This window comes from Strigops habroptila, chromosome 3 (genome assembly GCF_004027225.2).
Source record: "Strigops habroptila isolate Jane chromosome 3, bStrHab1.2.pri, whole genome shotgun sequence".
In the NCBI taxonomy this organism is placed as follows: domain Eukaryota; kingdom Metazoa; phylum Chordata; class Aves; order Psittaciformes; family Psittacidae; genus Strigops; species Strigops habroptila.
In genome coordinates this window covers 77,124,679-77,149,267 of record NC_044279.2, presented here as the reverse complement: position 1 = coordinate 77,149,267, position 24,589 = coordinate 77,124,679, and the positions used below count along the sequence as shown (strand labels likewise).

Sequence of the window (24,589 nt, the reverse complement as noted above, 5' to 3'; positions counted from 1 at the left end):
GCCTGTGTAAATCTTCTCTCGGTACTTTTATCATCTGTAAGATCTGTCAGTAGTCACCTCAGATTTTTCAGTCTTCTGTCACACCTGCAAGTCATTGATCAACACTTATCGAATATCTATACCAAAAATAAGTGCCTGCTTAGGTCTTTCCTTTCGTGCGCCAACTCCCATCTACCCAAGTCTTTTCTGAGCATTGAATTACTGATTTTGTCACCTGCTGCATCAATAAATTTTGATCCAAAATGTTAAAGCAGCACATTTCTTGGCAAGAACCTCTGCAGCTTCTGGTAGAAAACGGGATATGGGTCCTGACATAGTTTAGGTTTATCAAATGAAAACATGCAGAGAGCCTATGGGGAAAATTGTGTTCTCTTTTCTTGCAGGAGGCCTGTAAGGGATGCATAATCTGCTGAATGGCATTAACATGGAGCACAACTCATGGTTTTCTTTCTTTTATTTAGGCTAGTGAAAGGTGATACAATATTTTTCCCTGGCGGTATGTAAAATTTAATAACCTGGTACCTCTCCAAACAAAGAGCTTACCTACAATAACTGAAGTACATTGCAATATGGTGATTACTAGTAAGAACTACAAAATGGTTTTTGCTTATCAGTGTTCAGTTTGATGGGTAGAAGAACTGTGGAGGTGACCTACTGTCAAAGTTCATTATGTACATAATATAGTAAGTGTTCTTCCAAGAAAGCAAAGCTGATGAAGCTAACAAGAAATGTGAAAGAAGGTCAGTAATAAGGAAGAGGATATATTGCTTTGGGACGTGGATTCTTTCCAAAATTGACAGTAAAAATTAGTGAAATCCAGGCTTTCTGGACAATCTTATTTTAATACCTTTAAGAAGTAAGCAGCTGTAAAGAAAATATTTTGTAAAAAAAACCCCAAAACAACCCTATTTAAAGGTTTTCAGTAGAAATGCCCATCACGGTTATTTCTACATGGTAGGGCTGGGGATCATCTGTTGCAGCTATGCTTATAAAGACCTCATTCTGTGGTCTCCATTCCCAAAGACAGCTCATGGGTCTGTCGCCATTCTGAGGGTATTGCCCATAATGTCTCTGCTGCCCATTTAACGCATTTAACATCTCTTTAGCAGCCTTATTCACTGAAACACTTGTCAGGGCACAAACACTGTGCTGCCCAGCTGGATTGTTGGGGGCGGATCTGAGTGATACTCTCTGGTTTACAGAAGGAAGAGATCTGCTTTAGACTTTCTCTGTGTGAAGTTTCCCAGCTTAATGCTGCTACATGTTTCTCTAGTATTAAGTGCATGGAGACTATAGTGGTGTTTTTTGTAGGAATTGAGTGTGGCTGTGGCTATGTTCTTTGGTTACTCATCTCTGCAAATTTCACGGCAGCGTTGGAAGCCACGATGTACACGTTCCCTTTGAGTATTTTGCTCAGTATTACAAGCAGCATGTAACCTGTCCCTGCAAACAGCTGTGGGTTTTCTTGCTTATTTTAGTGAGTGCTCTTTCTGATGCTCTTTTTCTTCACTTCCACTTTCTTTCTCTTTCATGGCTCTTTCTGTGTTATACTTACATGTGAAAGTCCTTCTAAGCCTGCTTGCAGCTCACACCATTTTTCATGCTCTGATGTCAAATCGTCCCTTTTCAGAAGTGGAAGACAACATTTTAGAAGTAGATGCTAAACTAGTAGTACCTTTATGCCTCATAAAGAGACTTCTTTTACCGCTGCTAATAATAGCTGTCACATTGACTGCAGGCAGTTTAAAACGAGGATTGTATCTTCAGGACTGACATGTGACAGTGAATCTAACTACAGCGGTTGCAAACACTGTCACCACGTAGCTATCTCCCCTGCCTTTTTGCTGGAGGGAGCAACAGAAAGGAAATGTGTCTGCCCTTCACTTGCTTTTGTTCAGTGTATTAGCAGAAGCCCACCTCTGTTAGCAGTTGGAGAGAACCACTGTGTGTAATGAGTGTGGGAGTACCTGCTGCGGCCAGCAGTCTCCTCTGTGCCCTTCAGTTAGAGGAATGAGCCAGCAGTAGCATTTTAAACATCTGCAGAATTTGTCTACCAGTCTGAAGTCAGTGGTCATGCAGGCCATTCTGGGCTGATGGGTTTTTTTAGTTTGCTGATTGACCTGTTACACAGAGTTGTATTATTTAGGTATTTATAGCTATGATAGCACTTAAGAACCACATTAAGCCTCCTAGCCGGGTTTGTTTTCAATGCTGTGGATCTTCCCTTGTGGAAAAACCCAAGAAAGTTGGTCCTGGAGATCTGTAGTCCAGAGTTTTGAGAGAAAGTAAATATCCAAAGAGAAAGTAAAAAGTAATAGGTAGATGTTGTATGATCAGAGTTTAAAAGAGTTTGAGGGAATTTGACGTGTACGTAATTGTACGTAGTAGGAATTCTGGAGATCAGCTTCCATACTGGGCTGCTGTGAAGGAACTGGTTTCTAATGTAGATGGATATGATGGCCATAGCTTGTAACTTTCTACTTGTAACTTTTTTACAAGTAGAAACAGAATTGTAATAAAATTTTGCTTAAACTATAAAGAAGGTACCAGAGTGTTGCAGTACCAAGGCTGGGATCTTTATTTGAACCTCAGATGCCATGATTGTGGCATGTGTTCTTCGCAGTCTTTGAGAAAACAGCAAAGATATTTCTCACTACCATGAATTAAAGAAATGTGGTAATTCCTTGTCGCATCCGCCTGAAATTCTTGCTGAGAGAGGATGCTGGGGCTTGGACAGAAGCTGGTGGCAGGAATGCTAACCAGATAGACAATGCTCTGAGTCTTTATTTTGCATATAATATGCATGTTGGGCAAAACCACTTCTGTTCCATGTCTCTTGAAATAACTGTCAGCACAATCAACCAGCTGAAGCTGGGAGATTCTCAAGCTAGCTAAATTAAAATGAGAAGGGCCAGCTTTCTGAGTTTCCCATATAACTGGTTAATTACTTCTTCTAAAGAACTGCTGGTTTTTTCTGAGTCCTTTATTCTACCATTTGTGGAAAAACACATTTGCTCCCATTTGCATTTAGTTTCACTAAACCAAACATCTTTAGATGTTTGAGAATCTGAAATGGTCTTGGAAATACAGAATTATTCCATGTTTAAATGGGAAACCCAAAAACAGAGCTCATGTGTCAAGGTGTCCCAGCTGTTACCTCAGAAGTTCTGTGGTATCTTGACTATTAGATGATTTCTGTGAAGGGAGCTCTTCTATCTGTAGAGGGTGCCCTGTGGCAGAAGGAAGGCTGAATTACTGGGCCAACAACACAGTCTCTGAGAAATGTTCGAGGAAGTTTTTGGCCTTGATGTGAGAGGCTGTTAGTATGCTGGAGCACTGTGCTGTAGCAGAAATTGCAGTATCAGAGGTGAGTTATGAAGGAAAAATATTAGACCATGTCTCTTATTGATAAAAGAGGCATGGAAGGATTTCCACATCAATTTTAGTATTATAAACATGTCCAGTCATGTATTTTATGGATGTGTCTTGCCACTGTCTCAAGACTTGATATTTTTCTGCTTATTAGAAGCACACAAAAACATATTATCCCTTGAACCCAGAGGTTTAAATAAAATGAAAAATTGTTCAGATTATGATGTATCTCCAAATACGTTTTTTTCTTTTTTCTTCTGTATAATTTTTCAGAACAAATACAAACAACTCTCGTGTCTCATCTTTAAGGAAAACTAAAAGGTTGGAGCTCTTTCTTCTTACAGGCAGAGATACCTTTTTCTTTACAAGATAAAAAATTAAAAGGGTTCAAACTTGGTTTTCCCCTGTACTTTGCCTTTTATACTGTCACATTAGTAGACAGCTGTAGATCTGATTATCGGGTTATAGCTACCCATTCCTTCTTTTTCCTTCATTTGTCCTCATCTGCCATGTCATATTAAATTATCTGGGGGAATTTCTTCCCAGGGTCTTCTCAGCAAGGTGGTTAAGGGCAGTGTTAGTTCCTCCTTGTTCATTGTTTCATGGAAATACATAAATCAGGAGTCTGTGACTCAAGTTTACACAGGGAGTTGGGAAATTCTCTCTGTTTTCCCCCTCTCAAAGCTCCTCTTCCAGCCATACATAGTAACAATGGATATACAGATGGCATCAGCAAGTGCTGATTACAGCTAATATTTACTGTTATGATACTGTTGTGTCAATTTTAGGTAGACCTTTCCACCTAGGTATTTTGTTACAGGTCATCTTGTTGAATCATGCATGGTAGCCAAATTCCATAGATGTGGATATGTGCCTAGTTATTCACATGGTTAATTTTCATCTAACCAGTATTACTGGGGCAAAATGGTTCTTATAAGAATCAGTACCCTGCACAGGAAGCAAACCAACTTTTCCTGTTGACAAGCTATTTGCACATTTTTACATATTGCATATCTTACTAAATATATCAGATTAGACATATTTCAGGCTAATTTCTTAAGGTCCTGTTTTAACAGTTTCAGTGAGTGCCGAAATGGACTACATGGTGTACTAAGATTTTAGGATAAGCGTGGGCTTTTAGGCATTCGCTGGAAAGACTTAGGTACTAATAGTAATACATTTATTTGATTTAAAAAGTTTAGTATTAAAGAAGACAAAGCTGGCATTGCATTAAGAAGTAGCAATGATTAAAATGGCATTAACCCCCCCTAAATTTTACGTGTTTAATGGAAATAGCAGGAGTTAAATCATGGAGAAAAAATGTAAAGGCAAATACTGTGAAATGCACAGCAACTGCTGGTATTTTTTATATAAAAATAAAAAGAACCCTGCAAAATTCAGCATAACTTTTGTAGAAATAATCATGTTTGCATATATTTAGTCATATACACGAGTAGCACCTGGGAAATAAACACATTCAATTGTGTGCAATATTGAGGACTGAGATTGTAAACTTCTAAGACTGTGAACTTGTTCTTCCTTTTGTATCTACATATTTTAACTGCCTCAGAATGCCAATGCTGAATTGAGCCTTTGAGAACCAACGACAGGAGTAACTGTTCTGTCCTCTCTGGAAGTTAGATCATATTATGTCTTTAATGGTACATAGGCCATTCTACTGCTTTTGTTTGTACTGCTGTGTCCTAACAAAACTAAAATTGCTGTAAACAGTGGCTTTATCTTCGAAGTATTACTTTGATTTCCATGTTGTATCAAATTTAATACGAAGCCTCAAAAATGCTGAGGTAGCTGGTTATTCTGTGCTCACAGGGTGAGCCAGCAACCTTTTGGTAATATGTGAGGATGGAAGTAGATCCTTTTGCTTTTGATTGTGTGTTTGCTTCTGATTCCATATTCTTTGGGGACCAGCTTCTTCTGTAGGTTGAGATCTTTGATTCTGCTAAAGTACCCATATTAAAGAATCTGTATTTATCTGTCTCATAGCATTAATGCCTCATAGCATTGACTCGTTAAAGGATAATACATGCAAGTATGTCATCATCCTTTGAGAACATTTTGAAAAAATAATTCCTATTTCACATTTCTCTTCCAGCAGCAGCATCCCAGCAAAAAGGGGCTATTGCCCTGTACCTGAGGTTTTTTTGTTTCCAGTAGCCAAAACTAGTCTTCTGGAACACAGTCATACAGACAGTGCATCTAATCTGTCAGCAGGCATGCGTAAGCTGTATGTCACGTTAATGATTTTGTATGACCCAAGAGCATTCTGAGCTGTAGAAGCTTTGAAGAGTGTGATTTTATCAAGAAACAAGCCCTTCTTGTCCTGAGGGTGAGAGTCAGTTAATTTTCTCTCTTCTTCCACTTTTTGTGTTCTTAAATGACCAGTTGCTCCTTTTTCTGTACTTTTCAGCTGCTCTTAAAAGCTTCTGGGCATTTGAGAGTCTAAAGGCTTTTAGAAGTGCTGGATGGAGAAAAACAACCCTGGTGTTACGTGACCACATTGCAACCTTGAATTATTACTAGCACATCTACTGTGAAATGTTTTGAAAGTTGTTGTTTTGGAGGGGAAGGATCTGTTCTCTTTTTTAAGAATCTCTTGATAGAGGTTTTAGGCCTACATCAGGCAGAACTGTACCCCTGTTCTCACATGTACAAACTGTTAATGCTCTCAAAAACTTACTAAGAAGGTAAGAAAGAAAAGGTGGTCGTGAAAAAAGTTTCAAGTCCTCTCTGCTGGATCTGCCTTGGATGCAGCCGTATGGCTTTTTTGGTTAAACCTCCTGTTTGGCTTTGTACCTGCAGTCGTCTCTGTTGGACACAGCTGGGTAAGGAGTTTATCAGTGTTCCTCAGACTGATGTGAGACACCTGCCCGTCTAAACCTGTTGCAGCAGAACATGCAGATTTCTGCTAAGATTTCTTCTAAGAAATCCACTTTTCATCATTCATGTGACCTGCAGTAGAGAACCACTCCTGATCCTGGTTTTGTTTCCTGTTCAGGGTCTGCTTCACAGACCTCCTCTTTGGGTGTAGGGAGAGTCATCCCAATCCTACTTCTCACAAAGAGAACACCACAGCATGAATATAAATAAGGGGCTTTTGCCTCTAGTGTGAAAGGTTCTTGTAGCAGTTTAAGAGACCAAACCAAATTCTCTTTCTATTCTTTACCCTCTCAAACTCCATTTTCTCTGTAGTATGGTTGCTAAGGAAGAGCTGGGGAAACTGCCTGCATTTTAATAGCAGCTGTTGTGGCTGCAGTAGAGAAAAGAGGTAGTGGAATGTGAGATAGTCTCAAATAGTAAAGAAATAAACTTCTGCTTAACTGTCCTTTTGCCCAGGCTTGCTCCAAGCTATTCTTTAAAATGCATTGAGATGAATAGAGCCGTATGGCTGCTATACAAACAACGCAGTGGATGCTTGCAAATTGTGAGGATCAACAGTGTATCTGCTGCTTCTCCTTCACCCCACAGAGGGACATGAATTTTTGGCATCCCCTTCCCAGGGTAGCAAACTGTCATATAATCCCTGCAGTTTGGGTGTCATTTACAGTCTGTTTCACTTAAATGCTTCTCTGTTAACTGCACAGTCTGCTTAAATGCAAAGCCAGCATGTATTCCCCATCAGCAGTTAGTGGATTAAAATGCTGTTAGGCTCAGAAAATTGCTTTTAAAAAGGGCACGAAAAGTTGGCTTTTCTTTGTTGGTAACTCCGTTCTAGCACATTCTGTGTGATATGGGGGGTGTTGTTGACAGTGCCAGAAAAACGCAGCTCTGAAAAAAATATAAGTCATCCATCCATCCCAGCAGTTTGAGTTATTTTCAAGATTAATTTTGACCATTGTATACTCACTCGTTGATCACAAACAATGAGAGCTGAATTTTTCTTACAGCTTCTTGTAGATGCTACAGAAAATTTGGTAATCCTAACCGCCCTTTGGTGCTTCTGTACAGAAAGGTGTTGCAACTGGAGTTTAGCAGATGTTGCCCTTGCTGGTATATGAACTAGAATCTAATCTGGCTTCTTGCTGAAGCATGAAATGGCTAATGCGAGTCAACATTTGTTTTGTAAGCAGGCACAGCTGAAAAATGCTCACAAACCAGTTTTAGTGTGAGGGAAGGGTTTTCACACCATGTCTCCAAGGAACTGAACTCAGTCATAAATGTCGGATATAACTGAAACAGTGAAAACAATGGCTGATGTGCTGCATATTCCAAAGCTGAATTTGGCATTGATACTGGTCAAATGTGACTATTTAATCAGAAACTAGGAAAAAAATGATCTTCTCAATGTAATTAGAAGGGCTGCTGCTGGCCAAGTGGTAAGTGGAAAGGTGGCTTCACCCATCAAAGCAGTAGTTACATGGCACTGTGACATTTCAGTTAGAGGCCCCAGTTCTCCACAAACAGCTGTGATGATTTAGTTCAGCAATATCCCATGTCATCAAAGTCATCTTTTATGGCTGCATATTATAATTAAGTTGGTTGCACATAGGCTGCTGGTTTCATCTAATGGTGTTATACACGTTGTACTAAAAGATTGAAAAATATGTGTGGGCTGCAAATGGTGGCCTAGTGCCATGTTTCCCCAGGCAGTGGTCTGTGACCCTCACAAAGTAAACCCAGTCAGACCTGCTCAGTGCTAGGCCAGTAAAAATTCTCTTAAAAAATCTCCATTGCTACCAAAAGGTAGAGGAGTTGATGATCTAACTGGCAGGTTTCCACACCAGCTTGTACTGCATTCATGCTTTCTTGTGGAGTTAAGCAGATGCTGTAGCACAGGACTTTCAAATGGGGTATGCGGAGGTGCTGAACAGTGTACAAAGAAATGACCGTGACTCCTTATGGGCATTAAAGTGCATAGTTTGCTTTTTACTGATTTTACTTGCGCTTGCACTTTCCTCAGCTTAGATAATGAAGTTAGGCTAATTTCACTTGTTCTTTCATAGTTTCTCTTTCTAATCACATGGCTTATTGATTGGGTTGCAAGGATGAATTTCTCTGTCAGGCAGATTGCTTGCACTGAATTTACAAAATCAATAAATCATGTCTGTGAGCATACAGCCTATCTAGTTAATATGTGTTTTTTGTCTTGCACTTGCCTTTTTTGCATGGGTATCCCAGCCTGAATTCCAGGGAATTCTGCCTCCCTCACCCCCTCTATAGGGTTTTGTTTTGCTACAACAGCCTTCCTCCCTTCCTGTTCTGCACCACTGCTCGTGCTGTCTCTGTTGTAATCCACCATATGGCTGTGCGTAATCATTACCTTGGTTGGGCAACCTTGAGTAGCACTTGGGATTCCTGAGAAGAAAAGGTTTTGTAGAGGTGTGAGCACAGAGTCCTTTTGGCAGTAAGTCTGTATTCCATATAACATTCACGGAGCCTCACCAGAGGCTGCAGTTCAGAGCTGTGTGCTTCTTTTCACCAGCTTCCAAGAAACAGGAAATGCAGAATTTTTAAGATTTTTTTTTTGGTCATAAACCTGTCCTGGTATGTGACATAGTCTTAAAATGAGAAATTTTTTTTATTTTTTTTTTCTCTTGAAGTGCTGAGATGCAGAGCTTGTAGTCTAGTTTTTTGTAGTAGCTCTAGTCACACTATTGAACTCCAAGTGTGGTTTAGAAATAGAAGTGCTTTCAGAGATGTATGTGTAAGGGCAGGCATGCCGATGCAGATTTAGATGACGAGCTGCAAAAAACAACTTAGCTCATCATAAATATTTGTTCTTGCTACTGCCTACTACTACTGCACCCCTGGACTACAGCTAGAGTTAAGTGGCCTGAAAGCGTCCATATGCATGCAGCCTCTGTATACATTAAGCATATACTGCTGTGAGCTGACACCAGCCATGAGCAGGCAGAAGTAAGCTCTGGTCTTGGAATAGATGTATGGGCTCCCTATTAAGGCAGTTTTATGACGAGAAATAAAAAATAATCATGACTTGCTGTAGCTCACTAACAGTGTAACTCTGTTGAAAGCAGCTGTATCATGATGTTATTTGTCTCTTAGAACACTGCCCGCCCGCAATTCTTCTCTACCCCTCCTTTTAAACTGCTGGCTGCAGCCCTCTATACCAGCTCCCAGATTTCTCTGGCATGTTTTACTCATTCTTGGACCAGTTCATTAGAGATACAAGAATGTTGTTCAAAGTTTATATTTCAGAATTTTTCGTATTTGTGGAATAAATAAATTATGCTCAATTTCAAGTGGGAAAATTAGACAGGCACAAAAAGTCCTCAAAATATTGCATGGACTGTGCCACAAGTTGAATGAGAGGTGAGTAGAAGGGTACCAGTATGGCAGGAACTTACTTTCAGGAGAAAGGAAGCAGAAGATTATTGGTTTGTAACTGAAAGACTTACACTCCGGTCTGAGTAACTTTGGATTTCTCTGGTCATTCTAGACCTTTGGCTGAGCTCCATGTACAACAGCCTTGGATTGGTGCTTGGGACATCTGTTAATCTATATATAGGATTCACACACTTGCACACGTAAACAGGTGATCTCCTAAATATATGAAATGGCATTGGGAACTCCAAGTACTTACTTAAGCCAAAATGAATTCAGGAGTGAACTCAAGTAATCCTTGTTGCCCTCCTCCCTGCCACAAAAGTAAGCTGTATTGGAAAAAAAGTGCATTATGTGCTGATTATAACTTGTGCTTAAGATGTTTGTACATATATTCAGAAATCCCAGGAATTACGTAGTGCTTATTAAAAGTATCCTGAAAATGACTTTTTTCCTATTCTCCAGTTTAGTTGTCTGGACAGTTGCTAGTTTCTTGCTGTGAAGGGACATGGTGTTTAAAAATAAAAGGTGTATATTATGGGTACAGAAAAAGGGTAGTAGATGGTAACTGATATAGAAATAAGGTATATTTAGAAAATTCATAAGGGAAGCTGAAGTCAGGAAGGGAATTTAAAGTCATTTGGTGGAGTCCCTAGCTGTCTGTCTGAGACTGATTTCTAATAAATCTGGGAGCAGCTGGGAGACTTCAGAAGAGCTAAAGCCCAGCAACATTTTGCATCACTACTGAAAAAGGGTACGTGAGTAAAGAGTGGCTCATCTGGTATCAGTTCCAGGAAAAATACTATGGAAAATTTGATAAAGAATTTAGATGGTATAAGAATAGCAGTATAATCACACTATTCAGCTTTTCAGTTTGTGAGAACAGGTCTGCTCAAATACGGTTTTGTTGTTTGGATACATGAAATTTGGTTGCTAGAGGTTTTGTCTGGGTGTTAAAACACTTTTATAATGTCTTTAACTTAGTAGCATGGTATATTTATTTTGGGTTTAAAAAGTACCTTTGAATTTAATGAAGTACTGCTTAAGTGGATTAAGAGCTGACTGTAATCCAAGAAAGCAGAAAAGTGTTTCTAGATTGGATCAGTGTTGGTAACAGTGTGAATGGAGCAAAGATTAGTGGAGGCATAAATAATGACATTAGAAAGATGGGAAATTATTTAGATAATTTAGGCAAACTGTTGACAGTTTGGCCAAAATGTGCATAAATACAGGTGAGGGCAGAGTTATGCACCAAGGAGCAAAAAATATCAGCCACACCTCTGTGAGCAAGTTTTTAGCTGAAAATCCCTGACTCTGGAAGGTGAAAGATAAATAGTAGGTGTAGTTGGAAATGGGAGGGAAAGTAGATGGCCCTTGTGAGTGGCAAAAAGAACTAATATCCATTGCTAGATGTGTAAATGGGAAGACACAAGGAAGAGTAATGATGAGATTATCTGCACTTAAAGCTGGGGAGGTGGACCTGATGCTATAGGTCTGTGCCTTGCCTGTATAAATTTAGTGAGATGTGCTAATTTAGGGAATGGAAATGAGTCTCTGAAATGGCTCACTACTGGAAATAATGCCATACAGCCAGAGATTTAATGTGCCGTTACCTAATAGGGCTGAAATCACTTAGTGGCGTACAGCTGCTGGAAGGATGATGTCTCACACCCACCTTATGTTAGTGTTAACAAATACCTGGATATAGAGTCATCCTCTTCAACTCACTAATGAGACAGAAAGCTATTCCCTGTTTTGATTGGGCTGTGCTGTCTGTCGTGACATTGAGTCCAGCCACTAGTCAGGGAACATGAGAGATGATGTGGTGAGTGAGAGATTTGACTCTTGCAGCAAGCTGTTAGATGAAGTGCTTTTGTAGATGTGTCATCACCTGATACGGATTTTGATCACCTCAAAACAAATCCAGCAAATGGAAGAGCTCTGTGAACAGGCCAGCCATGAAACTGTGTTAGCCCTCACACTAGCACAGAAGTAGGAGTGCGATCGCATGCTGGGTGAGAGGAAGAGTGTGGGACTACCACTTCTGTTTGCAGTTTCACAGCCAAACAAAGGGCCTGTTCCTTCCCCTCTGTGTTCCCTCCTCCTTGTTCTGGCTCTTGGCTGATCCCACACAGAATTAGCATGGCACTCTCTGTACACCCTCCCTCCTTCTCTCCCTTCCCCATACTAAAGGCAGCAGTTTGCTGCCCAGGATGCATATATTAAGAAATCCTAGTTTGGCTTAAGAAACAGAAGAGAAGTGACTTGGTTGTACACTATGCACACAGAATACCTCCATAGGTAGGAAGTATATTCTGTCATAAACAGTACATCAAGAGCCAATGGAAGTGGAATCTAGACAAATCCAAGTGAGAATTTGAGTGTGCATTTAAGTGAGGGTGATTAGCTGCTGTGCAAACAACGAAGGAAGAGAATGGATCCCTTGTGAAGTTCATACAAAGACCAGAACCCTTACTCAAAGATGTATTCTAGTCAAACGCAAACTGCAAACAGGAGGTTGAAAGAAACAGGTAAAACGTGATGATGTGTGTAAGTAGACAAAGTGGCATCTTTCCCTTAAATTTCTTTGATCCCTATGTTAGGGAGTGTATGGTATAAATTTGGATGTGATGTATGAAATTAATGTATTGGGCAAACAAAGTACTTGAGAAAGGAAGCATAAGGGTTATAATGAGATTGCATAATTAGACTTTAGAGCAGTTTTGCTCTCTGGTGGTTCCATTACTTTTGTGTGGACTTCTCTTATGTTGACTACACCACAGACATAAGAGAATTTGAAATGAAAACGGAAGATGCCATGCCATTAATTTGGTTATACTTTATGTTGAGAATACTTAGGAGCTTGAGCTTGATTGCAAATGGGATTCAGTATCTATTGATGTTCACTCAGGTTGTCCTAAATTGATATATGTGTGTGTCCACACATGCATGTGATACTTCTTTTCTTCAGTTTTGAAACGTCCCTTGCATATGGAAACTGTCTTTGGCTGTAAGAAGAATCTCTAGAATGTTGCTTTGATTGTATAGTTTAAAGGGAAACTGCTGTTATAATCTAAATGTTAAAATTGTGACTATTCCAGAGGTTTGCATTAGAAAAAAAAAACAAGATAATTGCATTTCACACAGGTCATGTGTATGTTCTGTTATGCTAAAATAAATAGGAAAAATTCTAGTGATTATGGATTCCTTTTGCTGCAGAACAAGGACACTTCTAGATATATCCATGATATTTCACTTTCACAAGATGTTTCTGAGTTGAGGAAGGAAATCAGCCTTGTAATTTAGAGTAATGACCAATAATTTTGTCATATCAATTTAATCTGCACATGGTAATTAGAGTTTTCAGGAGGCATTAGCAGCTGGGGTGTCACTTGGTGTTTATTGGAGGACTGTCAGCCGGTGTTTCTCTTTGTTTTCTCATCTTAATGGTTTGGAAAGAAGCTGGTGCTCTAGAAAGAATTGAGAAACAGGCCCGGCTTTGTGGATTTTTATCACCCTGCCAAGACCCTATGCAACTTCCTCTCCGTTACCCACAGCAGAATACGGAAACCTGACTGCTCACAGCCACTTCTGCAATTGCACGGGGGTAGGGGAGCAGGGTGGGAGGTGGGCTCTTCTCATTCTGCTGCTTGCTGTTGTCTTGGCATCCAAAGAAGAAAACAAGATGCGCCTGAAAATGTCTTTTCAGTTGTTTCTTGCACTGATGGGTTTCCTTCTTTTCCCTCTCTCTGCTGTTGTGCAGTGCTGCAGTTGAAGCTCCAGCAGCGACGCACACGGGAGGAGCTGGTGAGCCAAGGGATCATGCCGCGTAAGTATCACATAAACTCTTTGTCTTGGTGTTTTTATACATGTTTTTGAGAGGAGGATGGTTTCACATATGATTCGAAAGATCAGGTTCTCTGTTTCTGCATGAAAAACATCATATGTAACAGCCCCACCCTGTCCCACCCAGCTTGGTCCTTCTGAAGTGTTGGTGTACTAGGTACGGGGCCACCTCCAATACTGAGGAAGACAGTAACGGCTGTAAGCATAACTGTGCTTGAAAACAATGTTCGTATTTGATCACAGTGCACAACAGTCCTATTGAGAACATACTATGTCAGAAGTGCCTTATATATTTGACACATGCTGGTAATCGGTCTTTTAACAGGCTTCCTGCCTCTGCAGTTTCTGTTCTTGTTTGTCAGCTCCCCAGACCTCTTCGCCAGTTTTAACTTTGTATGTACTTATTCCATAAACCAGCTGAAAACAGGCAGTGGTACAAGATGTTAACCTACAAGGGGCCCTGTTTATGTTTGCAGCTAGAAAACACATCTAGAAAGAGCCCTATGGGCATCAGCCATTCCCCTTTCTGCAGGGGAAGGCAAAATCTGTGGAGCCAGAGAACTTTTACTTTTCTGGGTGGACACATATCCTAGTGTCAAGCTTTAATATATTCATTGTCAGGTTAGTGTTGGAGAAGGGGACTTTGGTTTGGTTTGTTTTTTTCCTTCCTTCCCCCCAAAATGCAAAAAGATATCTGACAAATAGTTTTGTCATGCTTTGGTACCTCCGAACTAGATGACTTACAGGTGACAACTTGAAGCATGACCAAAGAGCAAATGTTTTATTTTTGAGGTCCTCTCATTTTCACTGAACAGCTGTAGTAAAAGGCAATGGATCAAGTGTGTTTTTCTTCTTTCAAAAACCTTTCCTCTCCCCCATTTCACAAGCCTTACTTGAAGACAGTGTAATAATGAGGCGTTTCTCATTGCTTCTATTTCTGGCGTGCACACTGTAATATGACACAGTGATGTGACTTAGACTTTGCTAAAGGAGTAAGGTTAGGCTGTCAACTCTCTGAATGAAGAGAAACTGTCAACAGCACTCTTGCCAGCTGAAGTGGCTCACTGGAAGGCAGTGAAATGCTCAAGATATTTCTGGGACCCTTACTTAGAATTCTGTTAACAAATAAAAAAGGAAAGGTTGTCCTGTCTGGATATAGTACATCATGGCTGTCTTGTTTTTACTTGGGGAACTTGTATACGTGCTTCTACAGAATACACTTACTTTTGGATGAAAGACTAGTGTCCCAGGGCCTCTACCCTTTTAATAATGCTTCCCAGAAGAAAATGTTCCTGACTTCTTTGTGGTCTCCTGCTTTAGGTGGGTATGTATGCAAATGCTGCATGTTCAATACTAGCTTTCTTCAAAGTGTGGCTGGCCAAACTTGTGATTCCTGAGAGGGGTCTGTTTTATGGGTCCTTTGAAAATGAGGCCCTTGAAAGTAATTCAAGTAAGGCACCCAGAGTAATTAGTCTTAAATTTGCTTAAAATACAGCCGAAATAACTAGTCTTTGAAGACTTATGCCCTTTGTTGCTTCATTTAGGTCTCTTACATGTGAGTTTTATGATGGACCAAGGAAGAATGCTCAGTGAAATACCATTGTGAAAATACTGTTGACACATGAAAAGACCTTTTCTGCAGTGGAGAAAAAACACTTTAGTAGATCTGTTCTAAACATGATTTGGAATTAGTTCCTTCCAAGTCATGGTATCATTTCCCCATACCTGCCAACTGGCAATAACCACACATAGGGAAATGATTAAAATATTATTTGGCTGGGCCATTTATAATGGGAAGATCAGATGTGAGAATGATTGTGATACTTAAAGCAGAAGTCCCTTTTTTAACCTGAGAAATACAGCGGATGACTAGGGGCCATGTTCCTCCTGAAGGCATCTCAGAGCCAAGACAGCTTTGCTTCTACTTTCAGCAGTTCAGAATAGACATTTTTACTTAATACTGGCAATATGCAAGTTATTCATTCATCAGTCTGCCCGCTACCCCTATCTGTGGACACATTTAGGTACTTAATCTTGTTCTCTATCATCTACTACTAAACATGGCTGTACTGGGCCCCATGTCTCCCCCTTAAGTACGTTAGGAACCAAGCCCCACACAGCCCTTCATGATGACTGAACAAAAATATAAAAGTGGGAATCCAGAGGATGGTTTGGTGTTGAAATAAATGAGCTGGATCACTTTTTCCATGTGAAATGCTGATTGGCTTCTAGCCTTAATTTTTCATCTGGAGATCCTTAACATTCTTGAAAGAATTGTGGTAGTTGTGGTTGTATCTACATTAGCATTATAGCTTGTGTCAGGAAGGTGCTTTTGAAGTGAAGCTCCTGATTGCACCTGCCTACTGTATGTTGCTTTGCACCATGAAATTAAGTTTGAGAGTTGGATTAAACTGGGATGAAAGTAAACTGGAAAATATTCTGCCTACAGCTAATAGGCATTCAGTCCATGGATCAAGACTGTAACTTGCCTGGCACCACACCTCCTGTTTCACCTTCACGTATGGAGTGTGTATGTCAGTTCCTCAGCATCAATTGTTTTTTCTGTGCAGATTTGGTCTTACTATGCTATCCTACATGTTCATTTAGATTAGCCTTTAATACAGATCAGTTCCTGGATCTTGTAGCCAAACAGATGTGCACAAATCCATTAACCAAGTGTGATGAAAGTAAAAGTTTTTGGTTTACATTAAAAGCTACCTAGTGTGCAAACTCACTTTGGTACCTTTGGTTCCCCTGACTGCAGTGTAGGTCTTACATGGTGTTTACATTCAGCTTGGTGTCCTAGAAGAGAAATTTATTTCAGGCTTCCCTCAACACAGGATTTTTGGACACTGTAAAGGAGTGGAAGGAGACACATTTGTATCACATTAAAATGAGAGTCACACCACTTCTGTTTTGCTTGTTCAGAACAGAGCTGGGAATTGTTTACTTTTATCCCATGTGGAATCTTGTTTATATGGTAGAGAGGAAAGGCCAATGTCTCAACATTTTTTTAACCAGTACACTTAATCTCGCTTGAATAACCTTTCCAACCCCCAGCCATGTACAGTAGGGCTATGCTCCACTAAAAAATTAGTGTATTATAGTAAGAAATGAAACATAAGCAGTGACAGAGGGTTCAAAATAATTGGGGTTTATGCTTCAGTAGTTCTTCTTGCTTTTCTGTTATCACTTGGTGTAACCTTTTACTAGTAGCAGGATTCATTAGTTGAAGATTAAAATTCTCAATTGCCTATAGGAAAGGGATGGGAAGCAAGTCTTCTCTTGCATCTGACATACCTGTGATTTGAGCTAGAAGGACTATTTAGAAACACAGTTTTAAAATTTATTCAGGTTTTGGCCTATTTTCTGATAGTGCAGACAAGGTTTTTTGCTATTTGCATTTTTTATAGCTATGCAGAGGTGATTTTCATCTTCTTGTCTTCATAAAATGCGAGCTAAACAAATTCTGCTGTCTGTGCTCAACTCTTTGAACTCTGTCATGCTGTAGAAGAACAGTCAGATGCTGTCAGTTTTTACAGTGTCAAATTTAAAGGTTACAGCTAATAGAAATTTTCGGGGGGGGGGTATTAAACACCCAGTTTTCCACCCTTGAAAGGAATATCTAAAGCAGTAGCTAATGTGCATCAGTGAAGAAAGATGCGTGGAAAGTATCTTCAACTAAAACAGCAAAAATTCTTAGGGGAAAGACATTTGGGAAATGAAGCAATACTCTGCTTTGCAAAATATGTTGTGCTTTTTCTCTTTTGCAAGGTTTAAAGCTTCACATGCCCATTGTTTTATCCATCAGGGTTGTGATCTGTGGCTTCTGGCTGCAAACATAAAATACAGGCAAGCATGAAAGGTTGTCATGTGGCACAGTCCAGCAGGAAAGCTGTTGTGACTGTCAGATTCACTTAAGCAGGTGAAACAGAAGTAGAAGGTAATTTCTGGGAGTGTGCCTTTTGTTGCTTTACTGCTTGGTGACTATCTGAAAGGGCAGCCTTTGAAAAGGGCATCGTCTGGACTGAAATCTGGGAGTGAGGCTATGGTACACGCAGAGAATTTCTAGGAGCTTCTTTTTCTCTCCAGTGTATCTGGTGTTTGCTAGTTTTTGTGCCCACACAAAATATATATGTAGATATACTGCATCCTGGAAAGCAAACACTACACAAATATGTGTAGAATCCAAAAAGAATGGAGTTTGTGCTGTTTTCTGATGTGACTCTTTACAGATGCTGAGGTGTTCCCATGCTGTAGGTCTGAATTACACTCTGATGCCATTTTCTGCTTGGACGTGCAGCCTGTTAGTTGCTTGAGCGTATTTTGGAATATAAGATTTGTGAATCTTGTGCTGCTGGTTTCAGACCCTCCTGAGGATGTGTATTTTATCTCTGGACTACACGAGAGGAGCATGCCATAGTTCAATTGCAACACATCATGCAATTCAGAATGATTGTAATAGAGTAGGCGGTCTAATGATTACAATCTCATTAGGCCAGTCATGTCACTAGCTGCATTTTTAATTTTTATTTTTTTTTTTGGTAGCAGTCAGGTTAATAGATAAAATTTAGTATTTGTTATAAAACTACAGTACAGTATTTGCTTTTTCGGGGGCCTGTGAGACATTTCTTATAATTAATTCCAAAGGAATTGCCGTTTACTGGGGACACAGTGATTTAAGGATACAGAACACAGTTTATGCTTTGGCATATCAGTGTTGATCATCATCTAGGCAAACCTTGTAACTGGTCTTCTGCGTCCAGCACAGCTACCATCACAAGAAAACAAGGATCTTCGAGGTATTGATTTCAGGAAGCGAAATGCTTACCACCTCTAAGTGTCTAAAGTTCTGTCTCTAGGCTTTTAACTTCAGGTGCAGTTCTTAATGTCTCAATAATATTTTATCTTCCATCTAAAGGCTAGCTTAGAATATGAACTGCTATGCTTATGTGGAATTTTACTGATTCAGAAGTGTGGCAGCGTGGCTACACAGCTGACATTTAAAGATTGTTGAGTGTTATATTTTGAATTGCAGTTAAACCACTTGCTTTAACACCCCGAAAGAGCTCTTCCTGCTCTCTGCTGCATAACATGTTCCCATCATTCTCTTACTGCTTTACGTATCATGTCTTCATAATGGTGTTCCCTATAGTTTTTGGAATATATTTATAGTAACAAAACAAAAATACTAATTTTTACTTCGCTGTCATCTAATGTCTGCTCTTCAGCCCGTTGGTAATTGCTTTACTTTCATACCTTTTTTTCCACAAAACAAGCTGAAACTGTACTTTCGTTTAGGATAGGGAGTTATGGACTGTAAATCTCATTACTCCCAGACTTGTTTAATAAAATGTCCAAACCTGTAAAGCCTTTTAAATCTAAAAATAATAACACTTTTTTCTTTAATATTCCATTTAACCCCTGAAACCTTGCTATTTCCTGGCTCGTTGTGTATAGAATGGGACCTCAAATATAGAGGCTGCAGCAAGACTTTTGATAACTTGATGTTATGCTCTGAGAGTAAGGCTGGAGCACTAAGCAGAGGGCACTTGCAGGTGTATTTCTGTTTGTGGCATATAACACAAAAATCTGTAACTGGTTTTATTTTACTTGATCATCTACCTGTGACTTGTCTTCCAGGAATTATTTGGGGCTTTTTTGACTTTGAGCTCTTGAAGTACAAAGCCTTGAGGCTTTGTGTGGAGAAGTCTGTCCATTTAAGCTGACAGCCTTATTGTCTGGGGCCTAATAACTGCACCTGGTTTGTTTATATTTTTAGATAGCTGTCTGTGATTGTTTTCCATGTGTTTATAACATCTGTGATTAATAAGACATGGTTAGAGTAGGAAAGTTCATTGTGTTAGTAATGGAAATGTGCTGTTTGTCCTTTGTGAAGTTGTAGAAAGAAAAGGCCGTGCTTAGGGGTTTGATAGGCTGCGTTTAGTCCTTGATCCCTGCAGTGATAAAAGATTTAACTCTGCCAGTTGCAAGAGAAACATAATAATTCAGGGGAGTAGAATCTGGTATGTAATACAGCTTTTTTTCCCTTCGTGTTCCCACAGTTCATTCATTGGCTGGGAATGGTCTTTCCTTTTACTTCTCATGGCCCCGCACTTCCCTCAGCTTCGGCACTCCATAAAGTTGTCAGAAGAGGTTGCAAAGGGTGATTATCCATCCAAGAAGCAGGCATGAAGTCTGGTTTAGGAATGCATGGATCAGAGGGGTCCTGGTAGAAGTTCCTTGTCTCCCTTGTCCTTTTCAGCTTGGAGGTGGTACAGTCCTAATTGTAATGAAGCTTTACCTTTTTTATTTTTCATTTCAGGATGAAGGTAATGTCTTTTGAATGCTAAGTGTTAATGGCAATGGACGGAGTGGGTTATACATTATCTGCACTTGCTGTAAATGTTCTTTGACACAAAGCTGTGGCCATAGTCACCCATAGATCTGATAACTGTTACCATAGGTGACAGTTTCCATTTTGCTCCTGAAGAGGATGAACTTTCTGAGAAATGACACACATCTGTTGGAGTTTAAATTAACTCAGTGTTGGGCCTTGAAAAAATCTTAGCCCTTTCTGTTGATGATTTTGCATGTTTGCCACGACAAACCTACGCTTGGGGCTTTTCACACAGTTAAAATGAATGAAAATCCTCAGCTGCCTCATAAGGGAGATACCACTGTAATAATGTTACTGACAGTTTTGCTGAGTTCTGGATGTGGGCTGTGGAGAAGTGCTTGTTTCAGATATTGGAAGCAGCTCAGCTGGTGCATGGCTCCGTGGCAAGCTGAGCTGCGCTGAGCTGCATTGAGCGGAGGCAGGGTACCACAGTCCTGCCTATACCGATGCTTGTGCAGCCAGGGCAAGCCCAGTTCAGGGAGCTGGAAAGTAGTAGTTTTGGGGAAGAAGAGCTTTGTAAGCCAGTGCGCTGTACAGGCTTATGAGTAATAGGGAAGACTTGATAAAGCTGTAGCACTATAACTGTAATGTCATGCTTTGGCAGGGCTGGCAACATTTACAACACAGAGGAGAAGATTTCTCCAGCCACCTTCTCTTTGAGACTAGAAATACTCATAATTCTTTAATCACAATGACGTTGTTGAAGGGTGTCATAGAAGGGCAAAGCTGCATTTGTTTGGGTGCCAGAGATGTGTTTCTCACCTTAATAAAAATATTTGGATTGTTATTTTTATGTCAATGTTAATTTCAAATTTTTCTGAGTTTATATATTTTGGAGTTTGAATAATCACAATATACCAGTTATGGCTTCTTTTCATACCTTTAACTTGATACTCAGATTTTAGCTTCAATCCAGAGGGTGGGCTTACCAATGCCAGGGGTGTTACATCAGCAAGAATTCTCAAGTATGATCAGGTCTGTGTACCAGATGTGAAACTCCCTGGAGCTACGTAGGGAGAAAAAGATACAGGTGGAGCTCTCTTTTCTCTCACCTGTGTATTTTCATATTTCTACAGCATACTGCTTTTTGATACTGCCCCACTAGCAAGATGACAGATTCTTCTGTGCTTGTGACTCTGGTTTTTGAATACTTTTTTCTTCCATGGTATGAGAAATGCTTTTTGAAGGCGGGATGAAGATGAAGGGAACGAGAAAGTGCCAACTGCCTTTCTCTGTGATTCAAGTTTTGTGTCTCTTACCAAATGTTATGCACCAAATGCTACAGGGTGGGAGCCCCACCCTGAACCGACAGAGGAAGTTGTTGAGCCTATTTGCAGCACTTTATCTCATCTTTTTACGAAAGCATAGTAAACAAGAGAGAGAAACTAGAATTCTGTTCGGAGCGGGGGTGAATAGCTGGAGCAGAAGGCCTTCTGACACTGAATTAAGTCAGCGTGTCTGAGGTTGGGTTTGGACAGGACACGAGCTTCTCTTTGTCATAGCAAAGGAAGATTTTACCTTTCCCTCAGACACTTATCTAACTGAAGAGCAGAATGCTTAACTCAGTATTTAAAATTTAGCTGTAGCCTTTCTACAAATACTGCATGTTATCTGACCAACTGATTTGCAGTTCAAATGTCACCTTGTTGTCTATGATGAGGTAGATACTATGGCCAAGGAGAGCTCATGTGCTGTCTCTCCTCTGTCAGCCTACGTGTCTGATAGCCTACAATAGTGATCTTACCCATTGCAGAAAGTTTTGCAGCTTCTCCTTAACTAGATAGTTGAGCTATGATGACCTGTGAAGACCCTTTTGCCTTCTTCCCTTTATTTGGTTCCTTGCAAACCTTGGCATCTTCTATCAGCTGCATAAGCAAATGCAGGGAGTACAGACGGACATTTTGACCTCTTTTTCTCAGCAGTTGCATCAGTCCTCCTGCTGTGTTTCATTCTTAGAGTGACTGAATTTGGTTCTGATTCCACTTATTTCTCACACTAGGTAACAGGAACTTGAAGATCTGCATATGAACATCTTTGAAAGCTTTGCAAGGCTAAAATTTGATTTTGTACACTGTGGGGTAACCTTGAACAGAAATGTCTGACCCATTTTGCCTGGCTTTTTGTCTCTGCTCTTAAACTGGAGATTTGGGATTGATTCCTGGGCCTTGATTCAGTCTGTTTATAGCAGCACCAGTTTGAAGCTTTGCAGCAGTATCTTCCTTCATTCACGCATTGTCATCTTCAAAATGTGGCTTGGACTGTGGAACACTGAACTCATGCATTGCAGTTTTGAACCCTGTTTTATAGGAATTAATACATTGCTTTGAAGAGTAGCAACTTCCATCTCTGTGCTTTGCATGGAAAGGTGTGCATGGTTGAAGATGGTCCTGTGTTCTGCTGCATAGCTTTTGGGGGTCAGATGGAAGGACAACAGTTGCAATGTATAGCTGCAAACATTTTTGAAGCAGGGTGGAGACACAAAACAGTTGCATCATTGATCTCCAGGGAGATTTCTCATGGTAGCTAAGGGTGTGACCACAAAAATACTAATGCTTCAGGAATTCTGGTGATGAAGCATCAAAATGGTCCACAACAAGGAGGAGAGACATGAAAAAAATAGAATGTATGTGGTAGGAATTTCATGAGATCCTTGATAGCCTGCCCATCTGTGGCAGGAAAATCACATACTGCTGTCAGTCATCTAAATGTGAGGGGTAAAGCTCATCCTCCTGACAGTAAATGCTGCAAATTGTCAGATGGGTGTCCAAGTGGACAAAAGTACGTACAACTCAGTGAAGGGCACCCTCTGGCCTGTGCTGTCCCAAACCCTGTTGGTGATGCTGTCATCCCTTCTATCACTATGCCATTTTTAGTGCTTGTTCAGCCATTTGTAACAACAGGCTGTTTTTCCTAAGGTGGATGGGGCAATCTGAAGACACAAGAGCCGTGGTTCAGCAACGTGGGGACTCTTGCTGCAGGACTGACCTTAAACCCAGCCTCTTTTTTCTGCCTGTCTGGCAGGGCAGTTGTGCTCAGCTTTGCTGACACTAGTGTGTGGAGACATGCTGTAAACCAGCATACCAATACAAGTTAAAATAACTCTTTCAAAACAACTGTGATCTGAGCCCACAGAAGGTTTTGTCAGCATAACTGAGGGCTAACATGCTTTGTCCCAGGCCTAGGTACAGGAACAAGGGCAGAAAGTGTAACCACAGTTCACTGATAGTGAAAATAGCACACACATACGATGTAGAAACAAAATCAGAAAGGCAGGCAAAAGGCGTAACTAACTGAAACTGGGCATGGCAGACGTTACTTCTGTGTTCTCCAATATCTCAGTAGAAGAGGAACGTAAAGGAATTTTTTTCTGCATACAGTGGAAAACAAAGACTCTCAACAGCTAAGACTACTGTTGTAGTTTGGCAAGTTTGTTTTTTCTCTGGAAGCACTCTATTCTCATCAGGGGCTCACCCAAGTTTTGCTGGCAAAGCTGGCCATGCAGTTACCTAGATCAAGGATTTGAATCAAGTTAACTAGAGGGGCAAGTGCCATGGGGAGATGCTGGAGTTACTTTATGGTGACAGTTCCCTAGTATAGCTCCTTGTGCGCTGTGAGTACAACTGGAGCATCAATGGCAAAGCAGAAATGCTGGGACGTGGGGGAGAGCAAAAAAGAGCTCATTACTTATTGGACCTACCACCAGACTAAATATTTGTTGAACTGCCTCCCCAGGAAGTCAGGGTGTTAAACGTCTTTTTGCACTTCCTGGCTTCAGTAGGGTACTTAAGACAGGCTTGCTTGATCTTTTTGTAAGCAAGATGGGATAACTTGAAGCTGTGATTGCAGCTGGTGAGAGAACAGCATTGAAATAAAGGCTTGGTGTCAAACTGGGAGGATGTCTTGAGTAGGGCTTTTGGGTGGGGTGGGGAGGGAGAAGGTCAGTGTCTGATACGATTCAGTATTTTCAGTAATTTGATTTAAACAAGGGAACTGTGCATATTTATTAAACTTGCAAGTTAGGAGGTTGGGAGGAAGACAGGATTGGGACTCTCAGTATTTGGAGAAGCTGAGAAGTACAGGGCAAAACCAAAGAAAGAATGCAGAGTTCTACATTTTGGTATGCCTAGTCTGTGGCATGAATTGAAGATGGAGAATGGCTGGCTGGATAGCAGCTCTGCAGATGAGGGTTGGAGACCTTTCATGGTTTGTGAGCCAAGCACAAGTGAACATGTTAATGCATTTTATTTACACAAAAAAGGCAAACTGGCTGGGACATATAACTGAGAAGTGTTATTTAATAATCATTTAGCTTTATAAAAGCTGATAAAGCCCAGGCTGGAATATGTACCCAACTTTGGACACTGTACTTCAAGAAAAATGGAAAATAAATGGAAGGAGTCCAAAAGTAAGTAAAGAGCAAAGGTCTGGGAAATGTTACCTGTAAGTGAAGGTTGAAGCAACTGGCTTGGGTCATTCAATGTAACAGAAGACTATAGGAAAACCAGTTTTTAAATATATAGGGATAGGTGCAAACAGAAAGAGAATAAATTGTTCTCTGTAATGATTGCAGGTAAGGCAGGGAATAATGAGTATAAATTATACGAAAGGAAACGTAAGTTAGACAGTCTTCTCGTTTCAGCTGGGATAGAGTTTATTTTTCTTCCTAGTGGC

At 40.3% G+C, this 24,589-nt stretch overlaps 1 protein-coding gene across 3 annotated transcripts in view; it reads left to right on the top strand.

Annotated features, from left to right (window-relative positions):
• MRTFA (myocardin related transcription factor A) overlaps positions 1–24,589 on the top strand; it is a 98,199-nt gene that overhangs the window by 54,668 nt on the left and 18,942 nt on the right. For 2 of the 3 annotated variants that reach the window (XM_030478348.1, XM_030478350.1), the window contains one exon: positions 13,436–13,501. In XM_030478348.1, coding sequence (XP_030334208.1) covers positions 13,495–13,501 — 7 coding nt within the window. In that variant the 5' untranslated portion in view covers positions 13,436–13,494. Of the gene's footprint in view, positions 1–13,280; positions 13,300–13,435; positions 13,502–24,589 lie in introns of those variants that run through there. The other variant, XM_030478349.1, reaches the window with a different exon arrangement.